The sequence below is a fragment of the Pristiophorus japonicus genome, chromosome 8 (assembly GCF_044704955.1).
Source record: "Pristiophorus japonicus isolate sPriJap1 chromosome 8, sPriJap1.hap1, whole genome shotgun sequence".
Taxonomy (NCBI): Eukaryota; Metazoa; Chordata; class Chondrichthyes; family Pristiophoridae; genus Pristiophorus; species Pristiophorus japonicus.
Window position 1 is genome coordinate 216,845,516 of NC_091984.1, and position 19,789 is coordinate 216,865,304.

Sequence of the window (19,789 nt, forward strand, 5' to 3'; positions counted from 1 at the left end):
TTCCATTATTTGTACATGCAATGCTGACAAGATTAAAGATGTTGATGCAGTTTTACTGGGTTATTCAGTGAATAGCACAGCTAGCGACAGCCTCTCCCACATGGAACTTCCAACAGGTGTGGGAAACCAGCCATTTGTAAGGATGGATGTTTTTAAACAGGTAGCCTGGATTCCTTGGAACTGGGAAGGCGCTAAAAAATATTAAAACATTATAAAGCAGAAGCTGACTGTTACAATTACCAGCTGTGCTGACACCTCAATCCTTACTGACAGAATACATACCCATCAGTCAGAAGCTCAATTCTATATGCTCATGCATACTCACATATTACATGACTTTAGGGTTTTAATTTTAGGCTGGAAAATTGAAACTGGATTGCTAAAGTAGTCAGATGTTGAAATTGTCCGCCAACACAATTTTAAATGAATCCTGCTTGTTTCTGGCACTCTTACTAACCATTAAGTCTTACTTTTCAGATCTGTGATCTGCATCTGTTCTGTGGGGAGGAAAAGTTGTTTTTCCTAAACAGATTCATCAGTTTCCATTAAGCTGCATTTGCTATCCTCCCCTCCCCAATAATGTCCCCTTTGAACATAAGATCATACAGGAATTAGGTCCCTTGTCTAGCTTTGATTTATGTTTTTATTAAGCCTGTGCATAACTTGCAAAAATTGTCTTTTTATAGCAGCAGCAGAAACGCTGTCCATTGCAGCAGAATCTTTTCCAAGCACTTAGTAAAGAAATGAGAGCTGAATCATAGTAAAGGCTAACACAATGACATCATCATGTCTAGGTCAATCAAGAGACTCTTACACAAGATAGGACCAAGAGAACAACTTTGTCTCTTAAAAAGTGTGCATCAGCAAACCCACTATGCAGTAACATTTATCAACATAAAGAGAGCAAGGAACTATTAAACTGAAGCCAAGACAGCTACTGAAGCTTTTCAGGAGGATACTGTAGTGCTGATGTACAGATTGACTGTAGATTCATACTCTTTTTTATTCGTTGGATGTGGGCATCACTGGTAGGGGTAGCATTTATTGCCCATCCCTAATTGCTGTTGAGCAGGTGGTGGTGAACCGCCTTCTTGAGCCACTGCAGTCCTCGTGGTGAAGGTACTCCCACAGTGCTGTTTGGGAGTTCCAGGATGTTGACCCAGTAACAATGAGGGAACGGTGATATACTTCCAAGTCAAGATGTTGTGCAACTTGGAGGGGAACTTGCAGGTGATGGTGTTCTCATGCGCCTGTTGCCCTTGTCCTTCTAGATGGTAGAGGTTGCAGGATTGGGAGGTGCTGCCGAAAAAGCCTTGGTGAGTTGCTGCAGTGCATCTTGTAGATGGTACACACTGCAGCCACGGTGCGCCAGTGGTGGAGGGAGTGAATGTTTAAAGTGGTGGTTTGGGTGCCAATCAAGCGGGCTGCTTTGTCCTGGGTGGTGTCGAGCTTCTTGAGTTTTGTTTGAGCTGCACTCATCCAGACAAGTAGAGAGTATTCCATCACACTCCTAACTTGTGCCTTGTAGATGGTGGAAAGGCTTTGGGGAGTCAGGAGGTGAGACATCCGCCACAGAATACCCAGCCTCTGACCTGTTCCTGTTACCACAGTATGTGTGTGGCTGGTCTAGTTAGGTTTTCGTCAATGGTGACCCCAAGATGTTGATGGTGGGGGATTCGGTGATGTTACTGCCATTGAATATCAAGGAGAGATGGTTAGTCTCTCGCTTGTTGGAGATGGTCATTGCCTGGCACTTGTGTGGCACGAATGTTACTTGCCACTTATTAGCCGAATCCTTGATGAAGCATTTGAAGATGGTTGGGCCTAGGACACTGCCCTGAGGAACTCCTGCAGCGATATCCTGGGGTTGAGATGATTGACCTCCAACAATCACAACCATCTTCCTTTGTGCCAAATATAACTCCAGCCAGTGGAGAGTTTTCCACCTAATTCCTATTGACTTCAATTTTACTAAGGCTCCTTGATAAGAACATAAACATAAGAAATAGGAGCAGGGTAGGCCATACAGCTCCTTGAGCCTGCTCCACCATTTAATACGATCATGGCTGATCCAATCATGGACTCAGGTCCACTTTCCTGCCCTCTCTCCATAACCCCTTATTGTTTAAGAAACTGTCTATTTCTGTCTTAAATTTATTCAATGTCCCAGCTTCCACAGCTCTCTGAGGCAGCAAATTCCACAGATCCACAACCCTCAGAAGAAATTTCTCTTCATCTCAGTTTTAAATGGACGGCCCCTTATTCTAAGATTATGCCCCCCTAGTTCTAGTCTCCCCTATCAGTGGAAACAAGCTCTCTGCACCAACCTTGTCAAGCCTCCTCATAATCTTATACGTTTCGATAAGATCACCTCTCATTCTTCTGAATTCCAATGAGTAGAGGCCCAAACTACTCAACCTTTCCTCATAAGTCAACCCCCTCATCTCCGGAATCAACCTAGTGAACCTTCTCTGAACTGCCTCCAAAGCAAGTATATCCTTTCGTAAATATGGAAACCAAAACTGCACACAGTATTCCAGATGTGGCCTCACTAATACCTTGTATAGCTGTAGCAAGACTTCCCTGCTTTTATACTCCATCCCCTTTGCAATAAAGGCCAAGATTCCATTGGCTTTCCTGATCACCTGCTGTACCTGCATACTAACCTTTTGTGTTTCATGCACAAGTACCCCCAGGTCCCGCTGTATTGTAGCACTTTGCAATCTTTCTCCATTTAAATAATAACTTGCTCTTTGATTTTTTTCTGCCGAAGTGCATGACCTCACACTTTCCAACATTATACTCCATCTGCCAAATTTTTACCCACTCACTTAGCCTGTCTATGTCCTTTTGCATATTTTTTGTATCCTCCTCACACAATGCTTTTCCTCCCATCTTTGTATCGTCAGCAAACTTGGCTACGTTACACTCAGTCCCTTCTTCCAAGTCGTTAATATAGATTGTAAATAGTTGGGGTCCTAGCACTGATCCCTGCAGCATCCCACTTGTTATTGATTGCCAACCCGAGAATGAACCATTTATCACGACTCTCTGTTCTCTGTTCATTAGCCAATCCTCTATCCATGCTAATATATTACCCCCAACCCTGTGAACTTTTATCTTGTGCAATAACCTTTTACGTGGCACCTTGTCAAAAGCCTTCTGGAAGTCCAAATAAACCACATCCCCTAGTTCTCCTTTATCCACCCTGTTCGTTCCATCCTCAAAAGAATTCTAGCAAATTTGTCAAACATGACAAATGATGCCTCACTCGATCCAATATTGCCTTATGCCAAGGGCAGTCAATCTCACCTCACCTGGAATTCAGCTCTTTTGTCCATGTTTGGACCAAGGCTGTCATGAGGTCTGGAGCAGAGTGGTCCTGGCGGAACTCAAACTGAGCATCAGTGTGCAGATTATTGGTGAGTAAGTGCCGCTTGATAGCACTGTTGATGACACCTTCCATCACTTTGCTGATGATTGAGAGTAGACTGATGAGGCGGTAATTGGCCTAATTGGATTTGTCCTTTTTGTGGACAGGACATACCTGGGCATTTTTCCATATTGTCAGGTAGATGCCAGTGTTGTAGCTGTACTGGAACAGCTTGGCGAGAAGCGCAGCTAGTTCTGGAGCACAAGTCTTCAGCATGACACCTGGGATATAGTCAGGGCCCAAAGCCTTTGCTTAGTCCAGTGTGTTCAGCCGTTTCTTGATATCACTTGGAGTGTATCAAATTGGCTGAAAACTGGCTTCTGTGATGGTGGGGACAACAAAAGGAGGTCGATACGGATTTAACAAAATGGCTTTAAATGTACAGAAACACAAGCAACTTCTCCGTGTGTGTGTTTATCACACAGTGAACATTGCAACTCAGACCAGATCACAATACTGAGGGGGCTTTTATGGTTCTCTGGACTATGCAAAGAAAGGACAGCTCATCAAGTTAGCTCCCGCAGCAGCTGCATTACTTGCAACATGCTGCTCACTCTGTAGATCATCAGTGCTCCCCAGCAGCTCAGACAAGCGAATGGGTTACCTCCTTCATTCGCATGTCTGAACAGTCCTGCACTGTTCTGAGCACCAATTTCTGATACACTTTCATTAAAAATTAACAGACACCATCAGATAAATAGTAAGAACCAAAACATTGCACAACATAACATAGGAGGGTGAATGATGATTTGAAACTTGAAACAATTATTTAGTAACCTGACTTAGGACAGTAAAATGGGGCAGAGGAAATACTAAGTAATTTCAGAAAATCAACATTTCTGCTCAGTGAATTGAAAGAGGTCTAATGATTTTGTATCTTGCAACTACCCAGAATGCAGTCACCATTTCTAGAAATGCAATGCAAAACAGTAAATGCTCAATTTGGCAAATGTATCTGAATTATTAGGCTGTGCACCTCAGCAAAAATCTCATTGTTAAACTTTAAATATTTCCACTGAAACACTTCTTGCGATCACAGAGAGGCTAGTTTATCTTTCTCCAGACTTTCCTGTCCTGTCGGTCACATTACTGCTTACAGTAAAGCTTTGCAAGCTGTTATCTCATTAGTGATTTCTAGCAGCAACGCTGCTGTTTACTCCATTCTGCGGATTTCTCCTCACAGAGACAATGGATGGTGGAGAACCTGTGGAGCTGCATCAGCTGCATTATTTATCGAGGGCCTCGTTCACAGGTGCAATGGGGGAGGAGGGGGCTGAAGATCTAAAATCAGCAAAACTTGTTTTTCAAGGCTCGCTTTACAGAGATTTCTTTTTTTAGATCCACTGAGTTGTTTTTAACAAGCTACCCAAGACTATATCTACACACAATCTACAATTCTTATGTTTATCTTTAAAGTTTTTAGCATTTCTAATATACATATTCAGTGTAGTTAACAGTATAGTTAACTTCATGGAGCATATATGATCCAAACACAGAAAATTCCATTAGACCAAACCCTTCCAATGTACAGCATTCCAAAGAACCGACTTCTCATTCACTCCTGCCATACAGAATTCCAAAGGATTAAACAAACTATTTACTCCCTTTATATAAAATGGATGAAACCACTCCCCATTCACTCAACAACAAATTTCATTTATATAGTGCCTTTAACATAGAAAATTGCCCGAAGTCGCTCCACAGAGGCGTAATTAAAAAAAATGGACAGCGAGCCAAAGAAAGGTGACTTGATCAAAGAGGTTGGTTTTAAGGATGGTTTTAAGAGGAGGAGAGTGATGGAGAGATAGAGGGGTTTTAGGAGAGAATTCCATGGCGTGGGACCTAGGCAGTTGAAGGTATGGCCACCAACAAGGTGGTGGGGGGGGGGGGGGGGGGGGGGGGGGGCGGGGGGGAGCAGAAGACGAAGGGAGGGCAAAAGGCACAAGATGCCAGAGTCAGGGCAGTGAAGCGTTTGAGTGTTAGTTGTATAAAATTCCGAAGGACTAAACACCTTTTATATTCACTTCGTTTATTTAACATTCTCACAGATTAAGCCTCTTCTCATTCAATCCCTTCATAAAAATTCCAAAGGAACAATTTCTTTGCCAAACACTCACACTGTTTAGAATTGCAATGAACCATTCCCCTTCTCATTGATATTGTGTAAAATTCCAATGCACATGAGCAGTTTCCTAAATTATGGAGAAGTATAATGAAGCAACTTTTACAGACAGGATTCGATATGAAGATCAGGGATATTAAACGGTCCAAAAACATATTTTCAGCCCTTATCATTCATTCTTTAATGTAGCCGTTTGTATATGTATCCACTGAAATGACTGTTAAATAGTCTCTATCAAACACAAACTCAAGGTCCTTTGCTGCTACACTCTCCAAATTTACAGATTTTCACTGTACAGAATTGAACCCTTGTAGAACTAAAAATAATAATATACTGGGATGTCTCTTTTATTGCACCCTTTACTCAAACAATATTCTTCAAACAGCTAAATACTGGTGAACACAAAAATGCCAGAAGAAGAGATATATAGATTGAACTCCCGTATTAATGGTACGACAACCAACACCTTTAAAAGAAAAACGGAATGAATGTCTGGCGAGGAACAGGATTGGAGATCCATCACTGTGGTTTCTTAGAACATAAGAACATAAGAATTAGGAACAGGAGTAGGCCATCTAGCCCCTTGAGCCTAATCCGCCATTCAGTAAGATCATGGCTGATCTGGTCGTGGACTCAGCTCCACTTACCCGCCCTCTCCCCGTAACCCTTAATTCCCTTATTGGTTAAAAATCTATCTATCTTTGACTTGAAAACATTCAATGAGCTAGCCTCAACTGCTTCCTTGGGTAGAGAATTCCACAGATTCACAACCCTCTGGGAGAAGAAATTCTTTCTCAACTCGGTTTTAAATTGGCTCCTCCGTATTTTGAGGCTGTGCCCTCTAGTTCTAGTCTCCCCTACCAGTGGAAACAACCTCTCTGCCTCTATCTTGTCTATCCCTTTCATGATTTTAAATGTTTCTATAAGATCACCCCTCATCCTTCTGAACTCCAACGAGTAAACACCCAGTCTACTCAATCTATCATCATAAGGTAACCCCCTCATTTCTGGAATCAGCCTCGTGAATCGTCTCTGTACCCCTTCCAAAGCTAGTATATCCTTCCTTAAGTAAGGTGACCAAAACTGCACGCAGTACTCCAGGTGCGGCCTTACCAATACCTTATACAGTTGCAGCAAGACCTCCCTGCTTTTGTACTCCATCCCTCTCTCAATGAAGGCCAACATTCCATTCGCCTTCCTGATTACCTGCTGCACCTGCAAACTAACCTTTTGGGATTCATGCCCCAGGTCCCTCTGCACCACAGTATGTTGTAATTTCTCCCCATTCAAATAATATTCCCTTTTACTGTTTTTTTTTCCCAAGGTGGATGACCTCACACTTTCCGACATTGTATTCCATCTGCCAAACCTTAGCCCATTCGCTTAACCTATCCAAATCTCCTTGCAGCCTCTCTGAGTCCTCTACACAACCCGCTTTCCCACTAATCTTAGTGTCATCTGAAAATTTTGTTGCACTACACTCTGTCCCCTCTTCTAGGTCATCTATGTATATTGTAAACAGTTGTGGTCCCAGCACTGATCCCTGTGGCACACCACTAACCACTGATTTCCAACCGGAAAAGGACTCATTTATCCCGACTCTCTGCTTTCTGTTCGCTAGCCAATTCTCTATCCATGCTAATACATTTCCTCTGACTCCGCGTACCTTTATCTTCTACAGTAACCTTTTGTGTGGCACCCTATCGAATGCCTTTTGGAAATCTAAATACACCACATCCATCGGTACACCTCTATTCACCATGCTCGTTATATCCTCAAAGAATTCCAGTAAGTTAGTTAAACATGATTTCCCTTTCATGAATCCATGCTGCGTTTGCTTGATTGCACTATTCCTATCTAGATGTCCCGCTATTTCTTCCTTAATGATAGTTTCAAGCATTTTCCCCACTACAGATGTTAAACTAACCGGCCTATAGTTACCTGCCTTTTGCCTGCCCCCTTTTTTAAACAGAGGCGTTACATTAGCTGCTTTCCAATCCGCTGGTACCTCCCCAGAGTCCAGAGAATTTTGGTAGATTATAACGAATGCATCTGCTATAACTTCCGCCATCTCTTTTAATACCCTGGGATGCATTTCATCATTAGCTGTCAAGACTCTGAAATCAAAGGTCTAGAATGTATACTGCAGGATTTAAGAGTAGATGGGTCTGTTGTATGACAGATGTATGGCCTGGTAAAGTTGATGGTCGACCAGGTGTTATATCATGGTTCAATAACCTTTTTCTGTCCCATTCTTGCGTTTGTTCTAAACAATTGAGGCACAGAATAAACTACCCGAGTGCCCTGCAGGAAGAATAATACAGTTTGGAGAATAATCAATTCTCTCTCCAATTAATGTTTCCAGGTCTATTGTTAGCTTCTGATGCTCTAAGCAGTACTCTCTGACAAAAGGACGCTGACATGTGAGATGGGAAAACAAAGTCTCCATGAAGCGTTTGAGTAAAAATCAACTGAGTAAGTATTAAAACATTCTGTGCATCATTGGAGTTGAGTTCATAGCATCTCAACAATCATCCATAGCCCTGGAGTTGCGGAAGCTTAATTTGATTAATTTTTTGAGTATAGAATTGAGTTATTTACATTAATTGTGGTGATGGCCTTTGGTAGGACGTTGGTGACATTCAGCAGGGTAACAGAATGAATGGGAGTGAACAAGTGTTAGCATCAGTAATGGAAACTGCAGAACTAATCCAAGTCTGAAAATTAGCTGCCAGGTTGAGCACACGATCAGGCTGAGGGTTGACCCACCAGTTTGGGAATGAGAAATCAGCAGGTTAGAAATAATGATCCAGCATTCAGGCGGCAGCAAAGCAGCAGCCTTGGTTGGGCAGGACAGGAAACATGAGAATACCACTGAAGATACTTCCGATTGGTCCATTTAGGACCATTTATTTCTGCCATTTCAATCCTGCTGGTGCACTTATTTCTTCGATAAATTTATTTGATTGCATCAGGGCTCCAGCACATTGGTCAATAAACACCCTGTTCAAAAAGCTCTTTATTCTCATCTTGTTTGACAACACTCAACATTTAAAACGTGACAGAATATCATTATTCAGACGTGTGCTGATTAAATACAGGTTTGTGCTCACACGTTGGCTTAGCTAGTTAAGTTCACGAGTACCCTGAGCCATTATGGCCAGGGAGGTCCCTGGTTCAATCCCAGATCTATCCTGAACTAGCTGAATATGGTCGGGGGAAACCACACTTGGTCTCGGTACTCCCAGGCTAGTGACGAGGATAGAAAGAAACAATGGTTTCCATACCTGGTCAATCATCTGGTGACTCCTGCTGAAAAGTATGTGTGTGTAGGACAGGCTCCAATGTGAGGCCCTGCACGGCTTTTTTATTTTTATCGTTTTTCTAAGCTGCACATGAAGAATGACTACTTGGGTTATGTACCAGATGGCTGCGGGCACATGTGAAGCCGTACCCCAGCAAAAGTCACAACTTCAGGAGAGAAGTGAAGAAAAAGATAAGAAAAATGATCAAGTGAACAAAAAGTGTGAACAGGGTCAGCCAGCATTCAACGGGTTGAATTTCACACCCTTGTTGATGACATATCTGCTGTTTGTAGGACACTATTAAAAGCAGAACTCAGAAAATCAACCCCCTGCAGCACACAATCATTATCACTGAAACATGTACATTTTTTTTTTTCCACTCACCAATTTTCTGGTTGAAGATCTTCTCAAAGGTCAGCTCATCTCTTTCCTCCAGATATTTCTGCATTACACTGCGTATGCTGAAAATTAAAAAAAATTAAAAATTAAAAATCTCCCAATTGTTCCATTAAACAGCAACATGTTGACTCCCAAGAAATTGCATGAATTCCCATATGTATTACTACTGACGGAGGCATACGATTTCTTTAATTAGTTTCTGAAAGACAAATGAGTAACAAATTGTGGTCGAGTGGAGAGGGAGGATGCTGCAGAGTTTTTTCTTTCAATAATACAGTAATTGTCCTGATATCTGGTACCTCCTTTAAAAATATATATTTTGGGAAATATTTACTTTTCAGTCTTTCTACTTTTCTTCTGTTGCCCCCGTGCCACAAGCCCTCCGCTACCAAGGAGGCAGGCAAAACCTAGTCTGTCAGTGCTGATCTCTGTATTTGGCTATTTGCAGATATATAGCAGCTCCTCTCCCCTCCCTCTGGGGAATTGCTTGACCCTCGCCAATCTACTCCCGGAATGACTCTTCTTCTGATTTTATTCTCTCATAGCACAAAAATGACCCCTCACCACCACTACCATCACCTATTAACCATTACTCTTGGGTGATTTTACCATCTTTTCCTGCGGATAACAGCTGGCCCCTCCACTCAGCAGAGTATTGTGGCTGAGGTCATGGCATGGAAGTTACAACTGCATACAGCTCCAAATTCATTATTCACTGTGTTAGCATACCCTTCTTAATTGAATGTATTTTGGAGGGCAGGGCCTGGACCACCAAGTGTACCAATTATTTGTATAAAGTTCTGGCCTTCAAATTAATTCTCATCACTTATTTACCGATTATATATCATTTGGTTATCTGATTTAACCGGCTGCAATCAAACCCTCCAATAACTGGAGAGTTGGAAAGAAAGAGAGCACGACACAGAGATAAACAAACCACTGAGGAATAAAGTGCTTCGGTTTTCTGTTATTCTTTATTGATTACAGGAACAAAAAGTGCTGGCATGGAGAGATTGGGAAGTTGTTGTCACTGGGCTTTTTAAAAACTGTATCAATATCATTAAGCAAAAGGGAAAAGCTTACTTATGCCAATGTATGATATTAATCATCACAAACTGCTCCCACCACTATCACCAGCACTGACAGATCTGTAACCACCAGGACTTACTCCAGTGTTAAGCTATTTTTATATTAAGCTGGACGTCACAGTAGTACCACTGGCTATCAATGCAAGGGTCTCATGCAACCAACAGCAAAATCAAAGTAAAATTCCTCCATGGCCCTGCTATCCCTTGTCTCTGCAACCTCCTTTAGCATTACATCGAGTTGATAGAGATGTTCAAAATAATGAGGGATATGGACAGATATGGATAGAGAGAAACTGTTCCCAGTGGCAGAAGCGTCGAGAACCAGAGGGCACAGATTAAAAGGTGATTGGCAAAAGAACCAAAGGCGACACAAGAAAAAACTTTTTTTATGCAGCGAGTGGGTTAGGATCTGGAATGCAGTGCTTGAAAGGGTGATGGAGGCAAACTCAATCACGGCTTTCAAAAGGGAATTAGATAAGTACCTGAAATGTTTTAAAAATTGCAGGGCTACGGGGAAATGACAGGGGAGTGGGACTAGCCGAGATGCTCTTGCAGAGAGCTGACATGGGTTTGATGGGCCGAATGGCCTTCTTCCGTGCTGTAACCATTCTATGATACCCCACAAGTTCTGTTCTGCCAACTCTGGTCTTTTGTGTGTGCCCCCTCACTTCGCCCCACCCTTCAGTGCCATACTCTCTAGAAATCCCTTTAATTTCTGTCTACTGTAAGAACCTTTTCAAAACTCATCTTTTCGACTTTACAGACACCCCTCCTAACTCTCGTACCTTGGCTCGCCATCTTTTTCTTTAACTATTTTGTCAATTTCCTCTCTATGTGAAAGCTCCTTAAGATAATTTCTACATTAATGCAGTGATATAAATCAAGTTGCTGCTTGTTTTACGCAAGTGAGAATTTCAACCAATCTTCAAAAAAATGTGTTTCACTTTATCCTCCAATTGACAGTGGTTGCAGGGGTCAGTCCCAGGGGTTTTTCTCAGAATCGTTCCCTTCCCTTTGGTTATGCAGCAGGCAAGAAGGCTGCAATGGCTCAGCCCCTAGCATGTTGATGTGCAAACGTGATGCAGAGTTAGTTGAGTCTACATATATAGTTCCTGATCTCATCCCTTTCGGAAGACAGGAGGGCAGCAAGACACTTCTGCCAAGAATGATCAAACCCATCCTCCAGCATGCTTCCTAATGGACGTACGCACACAGCTTCATGGCCACAGCCCTGTGAACAGATCACTTGCTCACTGTGCCAATCCTTGTAGGACCATGACAGTGCAGAACTCAAAGCGAATAAGTCACTGGGCCCTGATGGCATACACCCAAGACTGTTGAAAGAGGTCATAGAGGCAGAGGCTCTGCCCACAATTTCTCATTCCTTAAATATACAAATTGTGTCATTGGATTGGAAAGTAGTCAATGCACACCTTTGTTCAAAAAGGGATGAAACTATAGACATCATCATCATCATAGGCAGTCCCTCAGAATCGACACCACTCTAAAAATAGACAGTTAGCCCAATGTCAGTTGTGGGCAAACTCTCAGAATCCATAAATTGAGATAAAATTAGTGAGCATATACAAAAGCAAGGGTTAGTCAAGGACGGAAGTCATGCTTGAAAAATTTAAGAGCTTTTTGAAGAAGGAATTAATTGAATACATGAAGCGAATGCAGTGGATGCAATGTATAGATGTTCAGTAAGGTGTCTCTGAAAACAACTTGTATTTATATAGCACCTTTAACATAGTAAAACATCCCATGGCACTTGGATATCTCGAGGGGACGGGGGGTGGGGGTTGGGGGGTGTCATATGGTACAAGAAGTATAGCCGCATGGATAGAAATCAAAGAGTTGGTATAATAGGTCTTGAATTGGAGAAGAGTTGGTAGTGCCAGTGGTGGGCCCATTTTTGTTATTGGTATATAAAGATGATTTGAACTTGAGCATGAGAGGCACACTCTTAAAATTAGTTGAAAACACAAAAGTAGGGGATTTGACACACAGCAAGGAGAACTATAAAAGACTTCAGAAAACAGACAGATTAGTGACATTGGCAGACAGGTGGCAGATGCAATTTAACAAAGATACATGCATGGTAATATCTGGCAGGAAAAAAAACAATGAGAGTACACAGTCAATCATCATTATCATCATAGGCAGTCCGTCGTATCAAGGATGACTTGCTTCCACGCCAAAAAGGGATGAGTTCACAGGTGTTTAAACGAAGGATCTGATATTCCAGGTCCAAACTACATGTTGAAGGGTGGAAGATGCCTGTGTGAGGACCGTTGCACACCAGCCACCACACGGGCTTAGAGCTAGATCTTCTTCCAGTGACAACAATGCAAAGATGCTGAAGGACACAGATTGAGAGATCCAAGGATGCAAATACATCTTTCTCTGAAAGTGCGATTGCACGGAGATAAAGCTCTCAAAAAAAAAAGCCAACAGTACTTTGGGTTTTATAAATAGCTGCATAGAATAAAAGAGTTAAAAAAATATATATAAATTTGTACAAAACATTGGTTAGGCTGCAGCTAAAACAATGTATGTAGTTTCAGACGGCCCATTTTGGAAGGGTCATTAAAGCCATAAACAGCATACAGTAGAACTATAAAAGATTTGAAATTCTGGGATTATTTCCACAGGTGCTAGAAGGCTGAAAGGAGATTTGAGAGAGTTTTTTTTTTAAATTATGAAGGATTTTGATGGAGTGAATAGGGAAGGAATATTTTCTCTGGCCGGGGAGTGAGCGACAAGGTACCGTCACTTTAAAATTGCCCGTAAGAGAGTGAGAGAGGTTAGGAGAAATTCCTGTAGAGATTTGCTGGAGTATGCAATGCTTTGCTGCAGGGAATGCTTGAGGCAGAGGCCATTGCACCAAAACTGAATAAATATTTGTAGCAGAGGAAAATACAGGGCTACGGGAAGAGAGCAGAATAGTGCGATTAGCTTTGTGATTGGTCTACCAAAGAGGCAGCACAGACATGCTAGGCTGAATCGCCTCCTTCAGTGATGTAAACTCTGTGCTCTGTGCGTGGGAGAGGAGGGGCACAAAGCTGGAACCAAATTTCTCCCTCACTACATCTATCACAAAGATATTGACATTTCCTTACCGATGGGTTCCTGTCCTTGTAGAGCCACAATCTAGGGCTATAAGACATACATCAGTGATACAAGTAGACACCGCATATTCCTGTTATCGACATGTGCTGCACAAAACTCAAATACCTTCATAAAAGGAATTGCGGGGAAAGATATTCCATCTTTTATATCTCCAAGCTGATGGTCATGAGAAATTATTTTGACACGAGTGATGTCCGTTTTGGCATTAAATGTACAATTAACCCTCAGTTGAAGGCTGTCGCAGTTTTGCACCCTGGTAGGCTTCGCCCTACATTCTGCTGGTTCTGCCAGAATTTGCAAAATCCTCACTCATGCTTTTGTCACCTCTAGAGTTGCCTATTCCAACGCACTCCTAGCTGGCCTTCCATGTTCTACCCTATGTAAATTGAGGTCATTCAAAACTCGGCTGTCCGTGTTCTAACTCACATCAAGTCCCGCTCATCCATCATCCCTGTGCTCTCTGACCTACATTGGCTCCCAAATAAGCAACGGCTCGATTTTAAAGTTCTCATCCTTATTTTCAAATCCCTCCATGGTCTCGCCCCTCCCCATCTCTGTAATCTCCTCCAGCCCCACAACACCCTACCCCCCCTCCCTCCGAGATATCTGCGCTCCTCTAATTCTGGCCTCGAGCATCTCCGATTTTAATCGCTCAACCACTGGTGGCTGTGCCTTCAGCTGCCAGGGCCCTATACTCTGGAATTCCATCGCTAAACCTCTCCGCCTCTCTTTCCTCCTTTAAGAAACCCTTAAAACCTACCTCTTTGACCAAGCTTGTGGTCCTCTGCCCTAATATCTCCTGGTGTGTCTTGGTGTCAAATGTTGTTTTGACGACATTCCTGTGAAGCACCTTGGGACAGTTTACTATGTTAAAGGTGCTATATAAATACAAGTTGTTGTTGTAGAATACAGTTCAGAGCAGTAAAAACAGAACAAACATGATATTTATGGCAGTCAGTCCTGCTATTTATAAAAATGTCATTTTTTTTAAAATGGAGATTATAGCTAAAATTGTTACGGTGTTTGGGGAGTCCCGATGTTGTGGTATGTCATCGGGGAGCAACGGGTTGAGAAGCATGTCCCATTTGACAGGAAAATGAATTATCTGGGATGTTCTTGTTCACCTCCTGGATAGAACAGAATTGCTCATGTATAAACTGTAAAGATATTTAGCAAATTTTTGTTGCCCACTTTTTTTTTTAAAGTTCATTTTTCTCTCTCTCCCTTTCCACCGGTTGCTTGTTGTTCTCCAAGTTATTAATGTCTGAGCGGCAACAGTGACTGCTTGGCTAAGGGGGGCAGGGTATGAGTCATCACAGCCATGCCCAGTCTTGTATCCATCACATGACACATGAACTTTTCCCTTCCCTAACCCAAGGGCATGAATGTCTATTTTAGCAAGCTATGGCTCACTGGGTAACACACTCGCCTCTGAGTCAGAAGGTTGTGAGTTCAAGTCCCAGGGACTTGAGCACATAAATCTAGGCTGGCACAGTTGGAGGTGCCGTCTTTTGGATGAGACATTAAACCGAAGCCCCGTCTGCTCTCTCAGGTGAACGACAAAGATCCCATGGCACTGCTTTGCAGAGGAGCAGGGGAGTTATCCCCAGTGTCCCACCAATATTTATCCCTCAATCAACATCTCACAGATTATCTGGTCATTATCACATTGCTGTTTGTGGGAGCTTGCTGTGTGCAAATTGGTTGCCGCGTTTCTCATATTACAACTGTGACTACACTCCAAAAGTACTTTATTGGCTGAACGTGCTTTGAGACCTCCGGTGGTCGTAAAAGACGCTATATAAATGCAAGTCAGTCTTTCTTCTTTCTAACATCGCCCAGACAACGCAGCATAGATCAGCAATGAAACTGGGACCATTCCAGGTTTGTATGGCTGTTACTTGCCAGATAAAGTCACTGAGCCATTAGAGAGCTCAATAATTTCATCTTAAATTTTAAAAAAGAGCTTCCTTGAGCCAAATGCCCAATATCATTGGATATAATATATAATATAAATATATATATATTTCCAGAAACCCAAGATATTGTTGTGATGTAATTGCAAGTACGGTGTAGATAAATATGTTTCTGCATGAAGCTTGACGGTGAACAATAATTCCTGTCTAAATACAGGACTGGGCAAATTTTAACAATTAAAAATTTTTTTATATATATAATATATACTATCTGTTTATCCATGTCAAGGTAGACCATGCTGAGCAATGAAACAGCTTCCACCCTGAGCAGTCAGTGTTAGCATCAAGTACTCCGAGGTCAGGTACAGTACATTTGAATGAAAAATAAAGCTGCCTCTGCCCTGGGGCAGATTCAGATTAAAAATCCCTCTGCAGTTCTCCATCAGGCACTCCCAAGTTCAGGTACAACCCAGCTAAATGCAAAATAATGCTCCATCTAAACTGCCTCCTTCAATGAGATCAGGAAAGCACAAATTAGATGAAGAGTAAAGCTTCCTGTGTTCCATCCCATCAATATTCCCAGTCCCAACTACAACTACAACAGAAACCCCATATTCACTATTCCACACATCAGCCATTCTTGTGATCTCTCTGAAGCCCCTTTAATATTGACAGTGTGCTACTTCAGCGACCTGTTGTTTACACTAATTCTGACTCTCATTCCAGCAGCAGAATTGTAGACCTATAAAAAACTGAATGCATTAACTTTAGCTGGGGTACAGTTCCTTGAATGTCAGCACGCAGTTGGTACCTCCCGCAAGTGGCTATTCTTCATTTGTGAGCCTAGACAGTGTCAGGTAGCTTCAACCATGGGGTCAACATTGACCCCCACACAATTTCTAGCAGTGACCATTGGGTAGCAATCAGAAGCGAGAACCTCAGCTGATTTTTCCCATCCCTCGACCCAAGACACCAAGATCAATTCCAATATCCTGGATTAGATCAGCTAACTCCACACAGACTGGGTGCTGAACCTGGGACATTCTGGTCTATATTACTTAATGCTACACCTGGCAGTGCTTTTTCTCACTAGACCAAAGGGGAACTTCCAAGCTGACTTTGAGCCCCAGCCAATCAACTGCCAAAGAATAAGTATTGCCAACTATCACAGTTGCATGATGCATTCAGGCGCCTCTTTCATTAGCGGGAGAGCTCTTCGTAATTCACTCCCGCAGCGCTTGTGAATTAAGGGCCTTTCATGCTAGTGAAAGCGCAATGGTAATTTGCACAATGGTAATTTACAGTCATTCAAATTATATTTTAAACAGAGGTTCACTCCTAGAATCTACATTTGCTTAACTCCTAGGAGCAAAATTGCCTCGCGCCCGGTTTTGGGCGCATCATTTGAATTAAGAAAATATAGCCCCCAGAGAGATGGGCCGCTAAATCGCGTGGAATTGGGGTCTCAGAGCAAAAAAGGTAGTGTGGGGTGCTAACGAGGAGTGACTGTCAGCGCGGCGCTGACGTGCCACAACATTCCTCTCCTTTTAAAAAGGGAAGGGCCACTGTGAACTCAGCAGCCGCTTTAGTGGCACCCACTGGGCCACCAGGGAGGGTGTTGGCAGGGCCAGCCCAAGAGGGGGTGCCTGGTTGCTTGTTGGACTGAAATGTCGGCCGACACAGAAGATGGCGGCGGCACTACCACCTCCCCTTTAATGGCAGCAGGTGTGCCCCAGCCACCACAGTCCTTGCTCCGCAAAGCTGTTGGTGGCATCGCCCCACACCAATCTTGCATCCCACGAGGCAATTTCCACCGCGGGGCACAAAGGGGTCGGCGCGCACGTCGATGACATGATTGCTGTGTTTGCACCACGCCGGGTCGCTAATCACGGGGCATGGCACAAAGCCTCCTGACCGCTGCACCCAGACGAAAACCATTTAGCGCCCCATTAGCGCTACGGGCCTCTCTGAGGGGCAATTTCAACCCCCTAGATTTGTAACATTAATCATTGTGGGATTTTTTTCCCCCAGACTATTTTAGGAAAAAAAATCTAATGATGGAAAGAAATGTTTTTTCAAAAATACCTGCAAAAAACCTTTCAGACGCAGGCTCAAAATATGGATGAGAGAGAATACTTGATCACCATCAACAATGATGCATAATAGATGATGTCATCCAGACCGCTTCATAGTTACTTTAATATACGTATATACAGCCTTTTTGAAAAAACTTTTAAAAACTGATAGTTCTTATCATTTTTTTTTAAAACAAATTCCAACAACCAGATTCCCCTCTGGAAATCGGCTAACTCGTTTTGTTTCCTGTGAGTGCATCACATCCATAACAAAAATTGCAAGACTGCTCAACAGAATTGAAAATTTGATCAAAACTGACAAGTGGGTCTCTTTGAGGGACATAAATTACATACTTTAACTTTTAAGTCCTTCAACAAACACTACATTTAACAGATATGCAAACCCTGTGTATAGTTTCATAAGTTTTTTCACACACACATGCACCATATTTGCATTCAAGTTCATTTCATATCCCAGTTCAGTTTCCAATGTCCTTGCTTTAATTTGAATTTCCAAATTGTTATTGTTCACAGTTAAGAAGCAACGTATCCACCAACTCTCTCGCACAACACACATTGCACGCTGCTGTGCTTGTGTTTGTTCAAATCAGACAGGAAGGAACCATAAAACCTACACAATCTTGTTACTCCTAGCGTGAATGGTCTATATTCAAAAATTTAAAATTTATATAGCACTTTTCCTTCAAAAATGGATTTTGCTGCATAACGCTATACCAAATTGTCTATTCAATTTTACATGATACTGCATTCACATTTAATCACACCTTACATAAGCTTTCTTTTTAAAAAAATATTTTACACGATTCAGACTCTCTGCATGAAACCTATCTGAAATTTTGATAACAGTGCTATTTTTATTTTTTAAGAAAAGAAAATAAACCATTTTCTACAATTTTCTTTGTCAAGCTGTTCTTCATTTTAACCTAGACATGTTTTATTCAAAATAAATTTTGATCAGTTGAAACAAATCCTCAATGTAATTCTTACTGGGAATGTGTTAATACAGAAAATGGACAGAAGACTCACGTGATAGCTCGGCAAGAACAAAATAAATCATTCCTACCTACATTATTTTGTGTTTGCACACTTTTTCTGCATGGGGAATATATATTTTTTGATTTAAAAATATATATGCATGACCCTGTTGGCCTTCGGAGATACAGAATCACTTAATAAACGTTATTCCTTCACATTGATTTTCATGAGGTATTTAACATTTTAAAAATAAATAAAGCAAATTTGAGATTCACTGAAATTGGGATATTAACGGTGAGGCTGCAGAGAATGAATGTCTCGGATCGAACTGTCGATTCAATCCCGCTGGATTTGCACCGAGGTGAGACGCGTTGGATCTCTCGAGCTTCTGTTAATAACCTATTTATGTGTTCGTGTATTATGAAGAATCCGTGCAATAAATGACAGCTGCTGTTGTGTTTTGATGGTAATTCGGAGGTGCTACGCTTGACATGACCAACGGGCTGCATCTTTTAAATTCGGAATTGGAGACATTTTCCCCTCAGGATTCCTCCTTTCTTTCGTTCGTTTCTTACCTGGGCTCTGGCAGTACAATTTTCTTGCTGGCTCTGGCGGCTGGAGTCGATTTGCTTTTCTCCATCGCCATTAAATAGCTCACATCAGCCAGCACAGCCTCCAGGTCCGCCATCTTGCTGGGAGAGAGAGAGAGACACACACACACACACAGAGGCGAGGGAGGCTCTTAAGCAAGGGCAACAAGCAGAGAGGCGCGGGCACCCACAAACCGCCAGAGACAGGCCCAAGGCAGGGAGGGGAACGCTGCAACCTCCCCTGAGGAAAGGGGAAAAAAAAAACAAAAGAGCGTTTTTTTTCCCCCCCAAGGAGCTAACAGGCAGAAACTCTGTCCAACTGTATCATCTGGGAACCAGCCAGGTTTCAGTCCTCATTCCTGGGAATGGGAAGCCTCCAGGATGGCTGTCAAGAAAAGGTCCTTTTCTTTAGATCTGCTCTGCTCCAGCAGTCTTTTATTTTGTCCCTTTTGGCTTGGTGCAGACTGATGCTCTCTGTTGTGCAGTGGCCATGAGCAGAGACTGAAGCTTTCCACTTCCTCCTGGTGTCAGAGAGGAGGATCTCTCTGAAAACGTGGAACTGGAGTCCTTTTATTTTTCTAACCAGAGGCTTGCTGGATCAGGGTCACTGGCTGGCCGAAGGCTTCTTCTACAGACAAATGCAGAAATTTAAGAACAGCTTAATCTTTTGAGAACAAAAACATACACATCGGAAAAGAGAGACAAAAAAAAAATCGGCTACTTGTGCTTGAAG

At 42.4% G+C, this 19,789-nt stretch overlaps 1 protein-coding gene across 1 annotated transcript in view; it reads right to left on the reverse strand.

The window, feature by feature from the left end:
* grk3 (G protein-coupled receptor kinase 3) overlaps positions 1–19,520 on the reverse strand; it is a 282,207-nt gene extending 262,687 nt beyond the window's left edge. The window contains exons 1-2 of the mRNA XM_070887915.1: positions 19,042–19,520; positions 9,245–9,321 (exon numbers count right to left, since the gene is read on the reverse strand). Coding sequence (XP_070744016.1) covers positions 9,245–9,321; positions 19,042–19,154 — 190 coding nt within the window. The 5' untranslated portion in view covers positions 19,155–19,520. The remainder of the gene's footprint in view (positions 1–9,244; positions 9,322–19,041) is intronic.
* Positions 19,521–19,789: the final 269 nt, after the last annotated feature.